Source organism: Nerophis ophidion, linkage group LG13 (genome assembly GCF_033978795.1).
Source record: "Nerophis ophidion isolate RoL-2023_Sa linkage group LG13, RoL_Noph_v1.0, whole genome shotgun sequence".
NCBI lineage: Eukaryota > Metazoa > Chordata > Actinopteri > Syngnathiformes > Syngnathidae > Nerophis > Nerophis ophidion.
In genome coordinates this window covers 2,167,839-2,182,902 of record NC_084623.1, presented here as the reverse complement: position 1 = coordinate 2,182,902, position 15,064 = coordinate 2,167,839, and the positions used below count along the sequence as shown (strand labels likewise).

At 45.8% G+C, this 15,064-nt stretch overlaps 1 protein-coding gene across 1 annotated transcript in view; it reads left to right on the top strand.

Moving 5' to 3' along the window:
* Window positions 1-14,236, top strand: part of si:dkey-91i10.2 (uncharacterized protein LOC555224 homolog) — a 35,032-nt gene extending 20,796 nt beyond the window's left edge. Inside the window, exons 3-7 of the mRNA XM_061918178.1 lie at window positions 3,471-3,633; window positions 8,020-8,212; window positions 8,295-8,875; window positions 9,085-9,230; window positions 9,461-14,236. Of these exons, the coding sequence (XP_061774162.1) occupies window positions 3,471-3,633; window positions 8,020-8,212; window positions 8,295-8,875; window positions 9,085-9,230; window positions 9,461-10,268 (1,891 nt within the window). The 3' untranslated portion in view covers window positions 10,269-14,236. The remainder of the gene's footprint in view (window positions 1-3,470; window positions 3,634-8,019; window positions 8,213-8,294; window positions 8,876-9,084; window positions 9,231-9,460) is intronic.
* The last annotated feature ends 828 nt before the right edge of the window (window positions 14,237-15,064 follow it).

Below are 15,064 nucleotides of genomic sequence, written 5' to 3'. Positions count from 1 at the left end.
AGCAGTGTTTACTTGTATGTGATATCATGTGCGATACAAGCATTCCTGCAGAGTGTTTGTGTGTGATACTGTGTGCAATACAAGCAGTCCTGAAGTATTTACTTGTGTGTGATATCATGTGCGATACAAGCATTCCTGCAGAGTGTTTGTGTGTGATACTGTGTGCAATACAAGCAGTCCTGAAGTATTTACTTGTGTGTGATATCATGTGCGATACAAGCAGTGTTTACTTGTGCAAAGTAAACATCCAAGTTACCTCCAATAAACACACAATTTCTTCTATTTCACTAAAGTCATTTACAAAAGGTAGGCCCCGTGACCTCGAAGGGGACAAGCAGTAGAAAATGGATAGATGGATGGAGGCTACTCGGCTATCGGCTTCGTGGAGCTGGCATCTACACAACAGCTAAGCACACAATATCAATAATGATTGAACAACAGAAGGTGACATAAGTCAATATAAATCAATCAATCAATCAATGTTTACTTATATAGCCCTAAATCACTAGTGTCTCAAAGGGCTGCACAAACCACCACGACATCCTCGGTAGGAAAACTCACACCCAGTAATATAATATAAAGAAGTATTGTAGTTCCTTATTACTTACACTTCCTAAGTCTGCCAGGAACAAAGGCACTAATGAATGTGATTGATTGACAGATAGAATCACATCCTATTTGGTTGTCTGAGACACTGTCCTCCACAGTGGACATCATGCTAACATGTGTCACTCATGAGGACCACTGGGGATGGAGACCATGAAGGAAGGATTTTATTCAGGGCCACTTCGCAATCATGGCTGAATGACGTGAGGGCCACAGTAAATGAAGTGGAAGATCACCTTAAATGTTTTGGCAGAGCACAATAAATGATGTGGCGGACCACCCATTCATCCATCCATCCATCCATCCATCTATTTTCTACCGCTTGTCCCTATCTCAGCTGGCGGACCATGTTAAATGAAATGGCGGGCCACTTTAAATTATGTGGAAGGTAACATTAAATGACGCGGCAAGTCACTATAAATGATGTGGCAAACCAATTTAGATGAAATGGTGGGCCACTTTAATGATGTGGCAGGCCACTTTAAATGATGTGGAGCGTAACATTAAATGATGTGGCAGGCCAATTTAAATGATGTGGAGCGTAACATTAAATGATGTGGCAGGCCAATTTAAATGATGTGGAGCGTAACATTAAATGATGTGGCAGGCCAATTTAAATGATGTGGAGCGTAACATTAAATGATGTGGCAGGCCAATTTAAATGATGTGGAGCGTAACATTAAATGATGTGGCAGGCCAATTTAAATGATGTGGAGCGTAACATTAAATGATGTGGCAGGCCAATTTAAATGATGTGGAGCGTAACATTAAATGATGTGGCAGGCCAGTTTAAATGATGTGGAGCGTAACATTAAATGATGTGGCAGATCACGTTAAATGATGGAGCGGATGACATTAGATGAAATAACGGGCAACATTAAATTATATGGGGGGGGCTACATGAAATAAGACAGCGGGCCACATTAAATGACATGGGGGCTACCTAAAATAAGATAGCGTGCCACCTTAAATGATGTAGCGGGCCACCTTAAATGATATGGGGGGGCTACATAATATGAGATAGCGGACCAAATTAAATGACATGGGGGCTACATAAAATAACATAGCGTGCCACATTAAATGATGTAGCGGGCCACATTAAATGATATGGGGGCTACATAAAATAAGATAGCGTGCCACCTTAAATGATGTAGCGGGCCACCTTAAATGATATGGGGGGGCTACATAATATGAGATAGCGGACCAAATTAAATGACATGGGGGCTACATAAAATAAGATAGCGTGCCACGTTAAATGATATGGGGGGGCTACATAATATGAGATAGCGGACCAAATTAAATGACATGGGGGCTACATAAAATAAGATAGCGTGCCACCTTAAATGATATGGGGAGGGGCTACGTAAAACAAGACAGCGGGCTACCTTAAATGACATGGGGGGGCTACACAAAATAAGATAGCAGGCCACATTGAATGACATGGGGGGGCTACATGACATAAGATAGCGGGCCACATTAATTGAGATGGGGGGGCTACATAAAATAAGATAGCGTGCCACATTAAATGATGTAGCGGGCTACTTTAAATGATATGGGGGGCTACATAAAATAAGGTAGCGGGCCACATTGAATGACATGGGGGGGCTACATAAAATAAGATAGCGTGCCACATTAAATGATGTAGCGGGCCACATTAAATGATATGGGGGCTACATAAAATAAGATAGCGTGCCACCTTAAATGATGTAGCGGGCCACCTTAAATGATATGGGGGGGCTACATAATATGAGATAGCGGACCAAATTAAATGACATGGGGGCTACATAAAATAAGATAGCGTGCCACGTTAAATGATATGGGGGGGCTACATAATATGAGATAGCGGACCAAATTAAATGACATGGGGGCTACATAAAATAAGATAGCGTGCCACCTTAAATGATATGGGGAGGGGCTACGTAAAACAAGACAGCGGGCTACCTTAAATGACATGGGGGGGCTACACAAAATAAGATAGCAGGCCACATTGAATGACATGGGGGGGCTACATGACATAAGATAGCGGGCCACATTAATTGAGATGGGGGGGCTACATAAAATAAGATAGCGTGCCACATTAAATGATGTAGCGGGCTACTTTAAATGATATGGGGGGCTACATAAAATAAGGTAGCGGGCCACATTGAATGACATGGGGGGGCTACATAAAATAAGATAGCGGGCCAATTTAATTGACATGGGGGGGTACATAAAATAAGATAGCAGGCCACTATAAATGACATAGGGCTACATAAGATAAGGTAGCGGGCCACTTTAGATGATGTAGCGGGCCACGTTAAATGATATGGAAAGGCTACATAAAATAAGACAGTGGGCCACATTTAATGACATGGGGGGGCTACATAAAATAAGATAGAGGGCCACGTTTAATGACATGGGGGGCTACATAAAATAAGATAGCAGGCCACTATAAATGACATAGGGCTACATAAGATAAGGTAGCGGGCCACTTTAGATGATGTAGCGGGCCACGTTAAATGATATGGAAAGGCTACATAAAATAAGACAGTGGGCCACATTTAATGACATGGGGGGGCTACATAAAATAAGATAGAGGGCCACATTTAATGACATAGGGGGGCTACATAAAATAAGATAGAGGGCCACATTTAATGACATAGGGGGGCTACATAAAATAAGACAGTGGGCCACATTTAATGACATAGGGGGGCTACATAAAATAAGACAGCGGGCCACATTGAATGACGTGAGGGGGGACTATATAAAATAAGATAGCGGGCTACATAAAATGAGATAGTGGACCACATCTGGTCTTAGTGTGACGTAAAGAATCCTTGGCTTGACTCCCCCCCCCCCCCCCCCCCCCCCATCCATCCTACCAGCTGCAGTGCAGAGATCTCCTCCGAGGCCCCCGTCAGGCTGTCAGCTGACCCCCGCGCTGGTCCACAGCCCCCCGTTGTTGCCATGGCAACCACGCCGACCACGGCCCGCGCAGGAGCGGAGGTTGGCGAGGAGACGGCAGCGGGAGAAGAGGACGCAGAATGTGTAAGGATGACATTTTCTTCTTTCACACCTCACATGGCGGGGAAGGAGACGAGAAAGGGGAATGGGAGGGGGATGAGGAAGGAAACGAGGAAGGGGATGAGGAAGGAAACGAGGAAGGAGATGAGGAAGGGGACGATAAAAGGGTAATGTGAAGGATAGGAGGTAGTGCGACAGAGAGAGGGAGAGAGAGACAGGTGTCCATGCAGAGAAGTGGCATGTTGAGGATGCTAGGAGCAGAGGACTATGCACACATTGCTGCTCACACGCCAACCAGCAGCAGCAGCAGGGATGCAAGAAGGTGAGCGTGTGCTGCAGACATGTTGGCGGGCTGCAGCTGCATTATGTCATCCTCTAATTATGTCATCCTCTAATCCGCATCATTTTCAACGCTGCCATCGCAATGTGACACAACAACAATGTTGCTGCAGGGAAGTCCAACATAAACTTCATTTGTCCTGCTTGTCATGGTGCAAACTTCAATTGTCCTGCTTGTCATGGTGCAAACTTCAATTGTCCTGCTTGTCATGGTGCAAACTTCATTTGTCCTGCTTGTCATGGTGCAAACTTCATTTGTCCTGCTTGTCATGGTGCAAACTTCAATTGTCCTGCTTGTCATGGTGCAAACTTCAATTGTCCTGCTTGTCATGGTGCAAACTTCATTTGTCCTGCTTGTCATGGTGCAAACTTCATTTGTCCTGCTTGTCATGGTGCAAACTTCATTTGTCCTGCTCGTCATGGTGCAAACTTCATTTGTCCTGCTTGTCATGGTGCAAACTTCATTTGTCCTGCTTGTCATGGTGCAAACTTCATTTGTCCTGCTTGTCATGGTGCAAACTTCATTTGTCCTGCTCGTCATGGTGCAAACTTCATTTGTCCTGCTTGTCATGGTGCAAACTTCATTTGTCCTGCTTGTCATGGTGCAAACTTCATTTGTCCTGCTTGTCATGGTGCAAACTTCATTTGTCCTGCTTGTCATGGTGCAAACTTCATTTGTCCTGCTTGTCATGGTGCAAACTTCATTTGTCCTGCTTGTCATGGTGCAAACTTCATTTGTCCTGCTTGTCATGGTGCAAACTTCATTTGTCCTGCTTGTCATGGTGCAAACTTCATTTGTCCTGCTTTTCATGGTGCAAACTTCATTTGTCCTGCTTGTCATGGTGCAAACTTCATTTGTCCTGCTTGTCATGGTGCAAACTTCATTTGTCCTGCTTGTCATGGTGCAAACTTCAATTGTCCTGCTTGTCATGGTGCAAACTTCAATTGTCCTGCTTGTCATGGTGCAAACTTCATTTGTCCTGCTTGTCATGGTGCAAACTTCATTTGTCCTGCTTGTCATGGTGCAAACTTCATTTGTCCTGCTCGTCATGGTGCAAACTTCATTTGTCCTGCTTGTCATGGTGCAAACTTCATTTGTCCTGCTTGTCATGGTGCAAACTTCATTTGTCCTGCTTGTCATGGTGCAAACTTCATTTGTCCTGCTCGTCATGGTGCAAACTTCATTTGTCCTGCTTGTCATGGTGCAAACTTCATTTGTCCTGCTTGTCATGGTGCAAACTTCATTTGTCCTGCTTGTCATGGTGCAAACTTCATTTGTCCTGCTTGTCATGGTGCAAACTTCATTTGTCCTGCTTGTCATGGTGCAAACTTCATTTGTCCTGCTTGTCATGGTGCAAACTTCATTTGTCCTGCTTGTCATGGTGCAAACTTCATTTGTCCTGCTTGTCATGGTGCAAACTTCATTTGTCCTGCTTGTCATGGTGCAAACTTCATTTGTCCTGCTTTTCATGGTGCAAACTTCATTTGTCCTGCTTGTCATGGTGCAAACTTCATTTGTCCTGCTTGTCATGGTGCAAACTTCATTTGTCCTGCTTGTCATGGTGCAAACTTCAATTGTCCTGCTTGTCATGGTGCAAACTTCAATTGTCCTGCTTGTCATGGTGCAAACTTCATTTGTCCTGCTTGTCATGGTGCAAACTTCATTTGTCCTGCTTGTCATGGTGCAAACTTCATTTGTCCTGCTCGTCATGGTGCAAACTTCATTTGTCCTGCTTGTCATGGTGCAAACTTCATTTGTCCTGCTTGTCATGGTGCAAACTTCATTTGTCCTGCTTGTCATGGTGCAAACTTCATTTGTCCTGCTCGTCATGGTGCAAACTTCATTTGTCCTGCTTGTCATGGTGCAAACTTCATTTGTCCTGCTTGTCATGGTGCAAACTTCATTTGTCCTGCTTGTCATGGTGCAAACTTCATTTGTCCTGCTTGTCATGGTGCAAACTTCATTTGTCCTGCTTGTCATGGTGCAAACTTCATTTGTCCTGCTTGTCATGGTGCAAACTTCATTTGTCCTGCTTGTCATGGTGCAAACTTCATTTGTCCTGCTTGTCATGGTGCAAACTTCATTTGTCCTGCTTTTCATGGTGCAAACTTCATTTGTCCTGCTTGTCATGGTGCAAACTTCATTTGTCCTGCTTGTCATGGTGCAAACTTCATTTGTCCTGCTTGTCATGGTGCAAACTTCATTTGTCCTGCTTGTCATGGTGCAAACTTCATTTGTCCTGCTTGTCATGGTGCAAACTTCATTTGTCCTGCTTTTCATGGTGCATACTTCATTTGTCCTGCTTGTCATGGTGCAAACTTCATTTGTCCTGCTTGTCATGGTGCAAACTTCATTTGTCCTGCTTGTCATGGTGCAAACTTAATTTGAGGCCAGCTGTCAGCCACCATTTTAACACCGCTTTTAGCCACCATTTTAATAGGACCATGTCCACACAGTGCCACTTTTCCAAGCAGTTCAACTCAGGTATCGATACCTCGGGGCCTTACAGTTGAGGGGTGTAACTTCTTTTCAGGGGTACTGCACTTTGTTGGGAATGGTGCCTATCATTCACAATCCTTGTGTAAGACAAGAACACAGCTTTTTCTTTTTATATGCATTCTAAATCCTACAAAAACGAGCTATTAATGGAGCTAAAGGTAGTTACTCTATTCCACCTATAAAGCGCTCTAAAAAAAATCCAGCTGTAAGTATAGATGTAGTATCTAGTAACATTCATAATAAAATGTCATATTTACATATTTTGATCTTTTTAAGTATTAATGTCACAGACACATCACTTTCCCTCCAACAACAACAAGACTACTAATCATGGCAGAGTTGATGAGAGACAACAAAAACTACATTGGGACAAAGGATTATCCAGAAACTTCTATTTCTGAGCCTGAATATAAGGAGGATGATGTACACGTTTTAGAAGCTAAACAGATGCAGCTTTGGTCAAACACTAAGCATCATGTAGCCGTATTGCTAAATGTTAAACAAGATATACAAACATAATAAACCATCACATACAGTACATTGTCTGCTCTCACTGGTATAAAGACTGATGGGATGTTTATATCTTCCCCTTTACATCAACAATTCATCCTCATCAAAAAAGGTTTTAAAAAAAACGAGCATTTGTTTTGCATCATTTTGGCCTTTTCTGGGTCTAAGTTGGAGGTCAAAGTTGACCAACCTGTGGGTTTATGTCCACAACCTTCTACTATCCAGGTGAGAGACATCTACAATTATCTTTCACCAACTCAGAGGCCATGCAGCAGCTCAGTATGTCAATATGTCAGCATACGCTAGTTAGCGCTCTAAAAGTAGTTCCTCTATGTTAGCGCTTGTAATACCAATATCACTAATACTTGTCAATATTCAGTTCATGACATGTAAATGGAGTATTATTGGTGCTTTTTGGATGTTTTTTAGAGGCTTTATGGACTCAATTGTGTACTCTCATTATCTGCATTGGTAGCCACCTCTTACTTGCTGTATTTTACTAGTTAGATGCATTAATAAAAAAGAAAAACATATGCGTTCCTGTCTTACATATTGATTGTGTATGATGGGCAAAATTCCCAAACAACAGTGCAGTTCCCTGTGGTCAAAAAATGACATCTGTGGACATGCTAACTGTGGTACATTTAGTTAGCAACTGGGCAGCTTGTAACCTGCCCAAAGACCTCATGACCACTACAGGACCCCTCAGAGCTGCACTGGAGTAAAAGTAAGATGTCTCCTTCGGCTCCTGTCTCTTTAAGAGACCCCCCCACCACCCTGGCAGCTGGGCATAAAATGTGATTAACCCTCAGAGCTGCTGAGATGAATTTTTGTGGAGCGACGCAGCGTGTTGAGGAATTCAGATAAGCGTTTGCTTCAGGGACGTCTCCCAATGAGATGTCTGGCCTCGTCACGTGACCTTGTGTCACATGACCTTAGCGCGCCGTCTAGATGTGAGATTTGGATTGCTGTCGGGGAGGAATTGTGTAGCAATGTCAGGGTAGTGGAGACATCACACATGTTGCCATGGCAACAGGACTGACACACGTCTCTCCGGTCAGACCACAGCGCGAGGCTGCAGGCGCTCCAGCTCGGACGCCGCTTATGAGCTGTCACCTACTCTGAAGGCGCAGCGCGAGTGTCGTCTCCGGCCGCATTACAGCGACCCCATGCCCGCTGACGCCTCCAAGCGCAAGCAGCTGGAGATGAAGATTGCTGCCGCCGCCCACAACCATCGGCGAGAACGAGACAGTGGTGAGTAGGTCGCCGTGTCGTGTCCGAGTCTGTTTGGTGGAAACAGGTCTGTCTTGGGAGTCACCAGACGCTCTCTCATCAGCTCCAGCAGCCCTTCGTGGCCACTCAGAGCCGCCAGGCGAGGAACGGCAGGTGGGGCTGGGCCTAACCCGGACCAGGCACCATCGCTGGAGTACCATCAGCAGCCTGAGCGCAGACAGCGGCGTCGTGGGCCTCAGCGACGAGCGCGAGGAAGAGGACAGCCAGCCCCGACGTCAGCGGCGCAGTCGCGGGGCAGAGGTGGAGCGAGTGGACAGTGGCATCGGCCCTGGCTTGTCTCGCACCTGGAAAAGACCCTCTGCCTCGCTCCGGAACTGGGACGCGCACAGACCTTGCCTGGACTGTGGCCGGAGGGACGAAGCCAGCAAGGAGCGCTGCTGCGAGCGCTGCTGCAAGCTGCGCACCGAGCGCAAGGAGGCCCTTTTGGAGTTCCTGAATACGGAGAGCAGCTACGGCGAGGACCTGCGCATCATCAAGGAGGAGTTCTTCTGCCCCATGCAGAGCGCCGGTCTACTGACAGCTGATCAGCTGACGGTGGTCTTCGCTAATGTCCAGGAGCTAATAGATGTCAACGACCGCTTCACAGAGCACCTTCAGGATAGCATCGACCAAGCTCTGGACCAGGTGAGGCTCTCGGGGAGTATCTCTCCACCAGCTTTGCTATTCCTTTTGAGATGTTTAGGTGTCCCCACTTATAAAAACTTTGATCCTAAGATCAGATACTGAAGGCGCTACATCTAGAACTTGGTTAGCTCAAGAGAGGGCCTCGACTTAAAATGCTGAGACAAAGACTTTGCTTGTTGAATGACCTCCCGGCTGACATTTGACCGCAGGGAGACGAGGATCTGCTGACAGTGTCCATCGGAGAGATCTTTCTGGAGTTTGTCAACATGCTGCCGGCCTTTCAGACATACTGCCTGCAGCAGTCCACCTCGGTCAACATGCTCAACTCACTGGAGAAGGAGAAAGAACTGCTCAGGTCTGTGCAATGTGCTTTTGACCCGTGTGATAGAAGACTTTTCTGGTTTCTACCACATCTGTTCTGTGTAGTTCTTAATGGGAAAAAAAGAGGTTATCACTAATTCAGAGGATTCTTTATTCAGAGCTGCAATGATTCCTATATTTAGACGGAGCCAAAGCTCACCACGCTGTCCTGAGTATTCCCGGGACACATTCTTGGAATTTCAGTGTGTGTTTTATTTCTTTCAGGATATTTCTGGATGTTTCCCAGAATGACAACACGGCACTGCGTAGAATGAACCTGCGCTCCTTCCTCATGGCACCCCTTCAACGCGTCACTAAGTACCCGCTTCTGCTAAGCCGAATCATAAAGGTCACTCCCGAAAACCACCCGGAATTTGCACGTCTGCGCGAGGCCAAGAGTCGCGTGGAGTCCCATCTGGAGCACATTAACATGAAAACCAAGCAGGAGGGCAACGGGGTTTCCTGGTCACTCCGCTCGTTCCGCCGCGACAGTCGCAAGAACCGAGAGGTGATCAACATCGAAATGCGGGAGGTGTCGATGAAGACAGTGGGTTGGGCGAGGGAGAACACCCGATTTGTCATGGAGGGGCCGATCCAGTTATCCCAACCGGCAGACGGCCAGTGGGTGAAGAAGGGCACCAAGGCTCTCAAGTTCCAGAATGTCCACAGTCTGCTGATGGTGAGGACTGTGGAAAGCCAGGGACAGAGCGCTGAGCTGGAAGAGGGTGGCGGACAAAGTATCCAAGACGGAGTCCTGGTTCTAATCAAAGACAAGAGCAGCGGGAAATTCGCCGTGTTGAGGGAGCCCATTCATCTGGGGAACTGTGTGGTGTCCATGGACCCGGAATGCGATGACACTTTTGAGGTGCTCGACATTCGGCGAGAGTCCTTTGTTTTCCGCGCCTCAGACAAGTCTCGTACTCAACACTGGTTCCATCAGATAAAGCGATATGCCCGAGACTTGGGAACGTGGAGGAAAAGACGCAACGCTTTGCCCAATATCATGATCAGTACCAACCAGAGTCGTTCATGAGACTGCCTTGCTTCTCTCCTTGATAAATAACTCCAAACTGCAGAGCTGCACTTTGGAGCGTCACTATGCTGCTGCTTCTCTCAAGTCCAGTAAAGTCTCTCATGGACTTGAAGAGAATATCCACCCAACCATATATTTTCTTCCACTTATCCGAGGTCGGGTCGCGGGGGCGGCAGTCTAAGCAGAGAAGTCCAGACTTACCTGTACCCAGACACTTTGTGCAGTTCCTCCAGGGGATCCCGAGGTGTTCCCAGGCCAGCCAGGAGACATAATCTTCCAATTGTGTCCTAAGACTTCCCCGTGGCCTCCGACCGGTCGCACATGCCCTAAACATCTCCACAGGGAGGCGTCCGGGGTGCATCCTGACCAGATGCCCAAACCACCTCATCTGGCTCCTCTCCATGTGGAGGAGCAGCGGCTTTACTCTGAGCTCCTTCCGAATGACAGATCTTCTCACCCTATCTCTAAAGGGAGAGCCCCACCACCCGGTGGAGGAAACTCATTTCGGCAGCTTGTACCCGTGATCTTGTCCTTTCGGTCATAACCCAAAGCTGATGACCATAGGTGAGGATGGGAACGTAGATTGACGGGTAAACTGAGAGCTTTACCTTCCGCATCGGATTATTCTTCACCACAACGGATCGATACAGCCTGTCGATCTCACAATCTACTCTTCCCTCACTCGTGAACAAGACTCCGAGGTACTTGAACTCCTCCACTTGGGGCAAGATCTCCTCGCCTACCCGGAGATGGCACGCCACCCTTTTCCGGGCGAGAACCATGGACTCGGAGGTGCTGATTCTCATCCCAGTTGCTTCACACTCGGCTGCGAACTGAAGAGAATAGCACTTTTTTTTTTTTAACAAATCTGCGGCTGATCCACACGGTCATTAAATCACTTGTGAAGACTTAGTTAAAGGGAAAAAAAAGAAAACTACCAAAAAAACTGGGCTGTGTGCCAGCCATGATTGTAAAGACTGTTTTGTCCTTCATGAAGAAGAGCTGTATTTTCAGTACCTGTGTGACTTCTGGGAAGCATGACTGAACCCTGTTTTTTTTTTTACCAGACTGTGAAGGCGATAACTGTAGACTTTACAGACGGAGACGTTTGCCTTATGGGTTTTCTGTTTGTGGTTGTCACCCCTTCCCGTGTACATGCTGCCACCTGGTGGCCGAGCAACGTGGTAGCGCCCCTGAGACAGACTTGAATGAAAACACTGTGCTAAAACAAGATCTCACCCTACAGCAATAACCTGTCAGTTCCAATACGTTCCCCAAGATTCACTTTGTTGTCCTCCCAAACCGGTCAGTGTTCTGTGGAGTGTAAACAACGCTGGGTCAAGTCATGTTTTATATTGTTCAGCAGTTTTTCAACCTTAGTCTCCATTCAATTTCATCTCTGATATCATCTGCCCTTTGTCTAATCGACCATGGAATTAGATGACGCAGATGGTGACGGTGGTCCTTGTTAGTCAGTGACATGGCATCATCTAATCACCCCCCAATTCAATGTACACTATTATCTAGTCGGAGTGCAGCTTCAAGAATCTCTGGCCAAGCGTACGCTCCTTATTCACAGACTACAAGTAGTAACAGAGCCATCAGTTTCATATTAACCTTGTTCTGCCCCTTATTGACCAGTTAGTTTGGTCAAAGCTGAACACAGTCTTAGAACTCAGGTGCAGACCAAACCAACCTGGGCACACACTGTGCCGATTGAAATCGTTTCACCCACAATCTTACTTGGCCTACTCACGTTTGATTCTCTAAACCGACTGTGTGAGACCCTCCAATCCACTTTGAAAGACGCCCTCTTAATTTGGTAAACACAGTAGTAGAACTCAGGTGCAAACCAAACCAAACAGTCCATGGTCTCAGTATGGCTCCAACCGAATCAGCCCAAACCAAGGCAAATTCAAACTGTTTCAAATCTACTCACATTTGGCCAGATTTCGAGTCATTTGTCATCCGGTTTGGAGGAAGGAACAAGGTCGTTATATGAAGGCATGTTCTGGCTTAAGACTTAATGTAAAGTCCAGAAAAGTTTTCTAATCAAATATTAGTTTCTTTTTCGTTAGCGTTAGCAATGGACTATAGTTGTACGGTATACTGGAACTAGTATAGTATTGTGGTACTAATGAATCAAAGACTCTGTTTGAAAAGTACCAGATCCCAATTATTATTTTTATTAACAACGGGCATGACGGCGCGTCATCACGTCATGACATTGCTGGTTTTAGGAGCAGAGGAGCATGTTGGGCAGCGCACACACACAGAGAACTTACAAGCAGACACAGCGTGTAGACACCCTGGAAACACCCTCAGGAAGAGGGGCTTTAAGACATGGCTAACTAGCTAGCAGCTAAAATCCATCCACAGTGTTTTAGTTACTTCTAAATCTCTAATCCTGGCCTCAATGGCGACAAATAAAGTGAGTTTCTTACAGGTACCATTATCACTGCAGGATGAGGAATACCTAAACATGCTTCACTACACACCGTAGGAGGATACAACAGCTCACCGCCCTCACAACCATGAGTTGATTTACGTGGACCCCGACTTAAACAAGTTGAAAAACTTATTGGGGCGTTACCATTTAGTGGTTAATTGTACGGAATATGTACTGTACTGTGCAATCTACGAATAAAAGTCTCAATCAATCAATCACACAATGCAAACAAATGCTATTGGTGGATCTACACCTGACATCCACTGTAATGATACCAAGTACAAGAGCGTATCTAGTCGATAGTACTACGATTATATCAATATTTTTTATCATCACAAAATCTTTTTTCCTGTTTTTAAAATTCATATTATGTTTATAAAGTCAGTTAATATGTCCCTGGACACATGACGGCTTTGAATATGACCAATGTATGATCCTGTAACTACTTGGTATCGACATGATCCATACCTAGATGTGTGGTATCATCCAAAACTAATGTCAAGTATCAAAGAAGAGAAGAATGAGTGATTATTACATTTGAACAGAAGTGTAGATAGAACATGTTCAAACAGAAAATACGCAGATATTAACAGTAAATGAACAAGGAGATTAATAATCATTATTTAGGAGTCTTTGTTTGTTTACTTACTACTAAAAGACAAGTTGTCTAGTATGTTCAACATTTTATTTCAGGACAATAATAAACACATGTTACATGTACCCTAAGATTTTTTGTCAAAATAAAGACAATAATGACATTTTTTGTGGTCCCCTTTATTTAGAAAAGTAAGGAAATACATTTTGGTAGCGGTACCAAAATATTGGTATGGGGACAAGCAGGATGACACTCAAGCCCGACATGAGTTCCATCTTATTAGGGAAATATGAGTGTGTGGTCAGGTTGAGAAAGTCTGTTCCCTACAAGTCTTGACTGTGTCCTTAGTCCTCGGCTCTCCTTTCAAACCCCAAGCACATTGTGACGGACCAGACCGTCTTTTGACAGACAATATTCATTCCATGATAGCTTTATTTTGTTTCTTGCACTTTATTGAACGCTGCAGCTGAGAGAGTTTACATGACTGCAGTCTAGGCAGCAGTCTTGTTGTTGTGATGCGGTTGTGTGGATCACTGTGTCCACACCAACACTACTGTTGTGATGCGGTTGTGTGGATCACTGTGTCCACACCAACACTACTGTTGTGATGCGGTTGTGTGGATCACTGTGTCCACACCAACACTACTGTTGTGATGCGGTTGTGTGGATCACTGTGTCCATACCAACACTACTGTTGTGATGCGGTTGTGTGGATCACTGTGTCCACACCAACACTACTGTTGTGATGCGGTTGTGTGGATCACTGTGTCCACACCAACACTACTGTTGTGATGCGGTCGTGTGGATGACTGTGTCCACACCAACACTACTGTTGTGATGCGGTTGTGTGGATGACTGTGTCCACACCAACACTACTGTTGTGATGCGGTCGTGTGGATGACTGTGTCCACACCAACACTACTGTTGTGATGCGGTTGTGTGGATGACTGTGTCCACACCAACACTACTGTTGTGATGCGGTTGTGTGGATGACTGTGTCCACACCAACACTACTGTTGTGATGCGGTTGTGTGGATGACTGTGTCCACACCAACACTACTGTTGTGATGCGGTTGTGTGGATCACTGTGTCCACACCAACACTACTGTTGTGATGCGGTTGTGTGGATGACTGTGTCCACACCAACACTACTGTTGTGATGCGGTTGTGTGGATGACTGTGTCCACACCAACACTACTGTTGTGATGCGGTTGTGTGGATGACTGTGTCCACACCAACACTACTGTTGTGATGCGGTTGTGTGGATGACTGTGTCCACACCAACACTACTGTTGTGATGCGGTTGTGTGGATGACTGTGTCCACACCAACACTACTGTTGTGATGCGGTTGTGTGGATCACTGTGTCCACACCAACACTACTGTTGTGATGCGGTTGTGTGGATCACTGTGTCCATACCAACACTACTGTTGTGATGCGGTTGTGTGGATCACTGTGTCCACACCAACACTACTGTTGTGATGCGGTTGTGTGGATCACTGTGTCCACACCAACACTACTGTTGTGATGCGGTCGTGTGGATGACTGTGTCCACACCAACACTACTGTTGTGATGCGGTTGTGTGGATGACTGTGTCCACACCAACACTACTGTTGTGATGCGGTCGTGTGGATGACTGTGTCCACACCAACACTACTGTTGTGATGCGGTTGTGTGGATGACTGTGTCCACACCAACACTACTGTTGTGATGCGGTTGTGTGGATGACTGTGTCCACACCAACACTACTG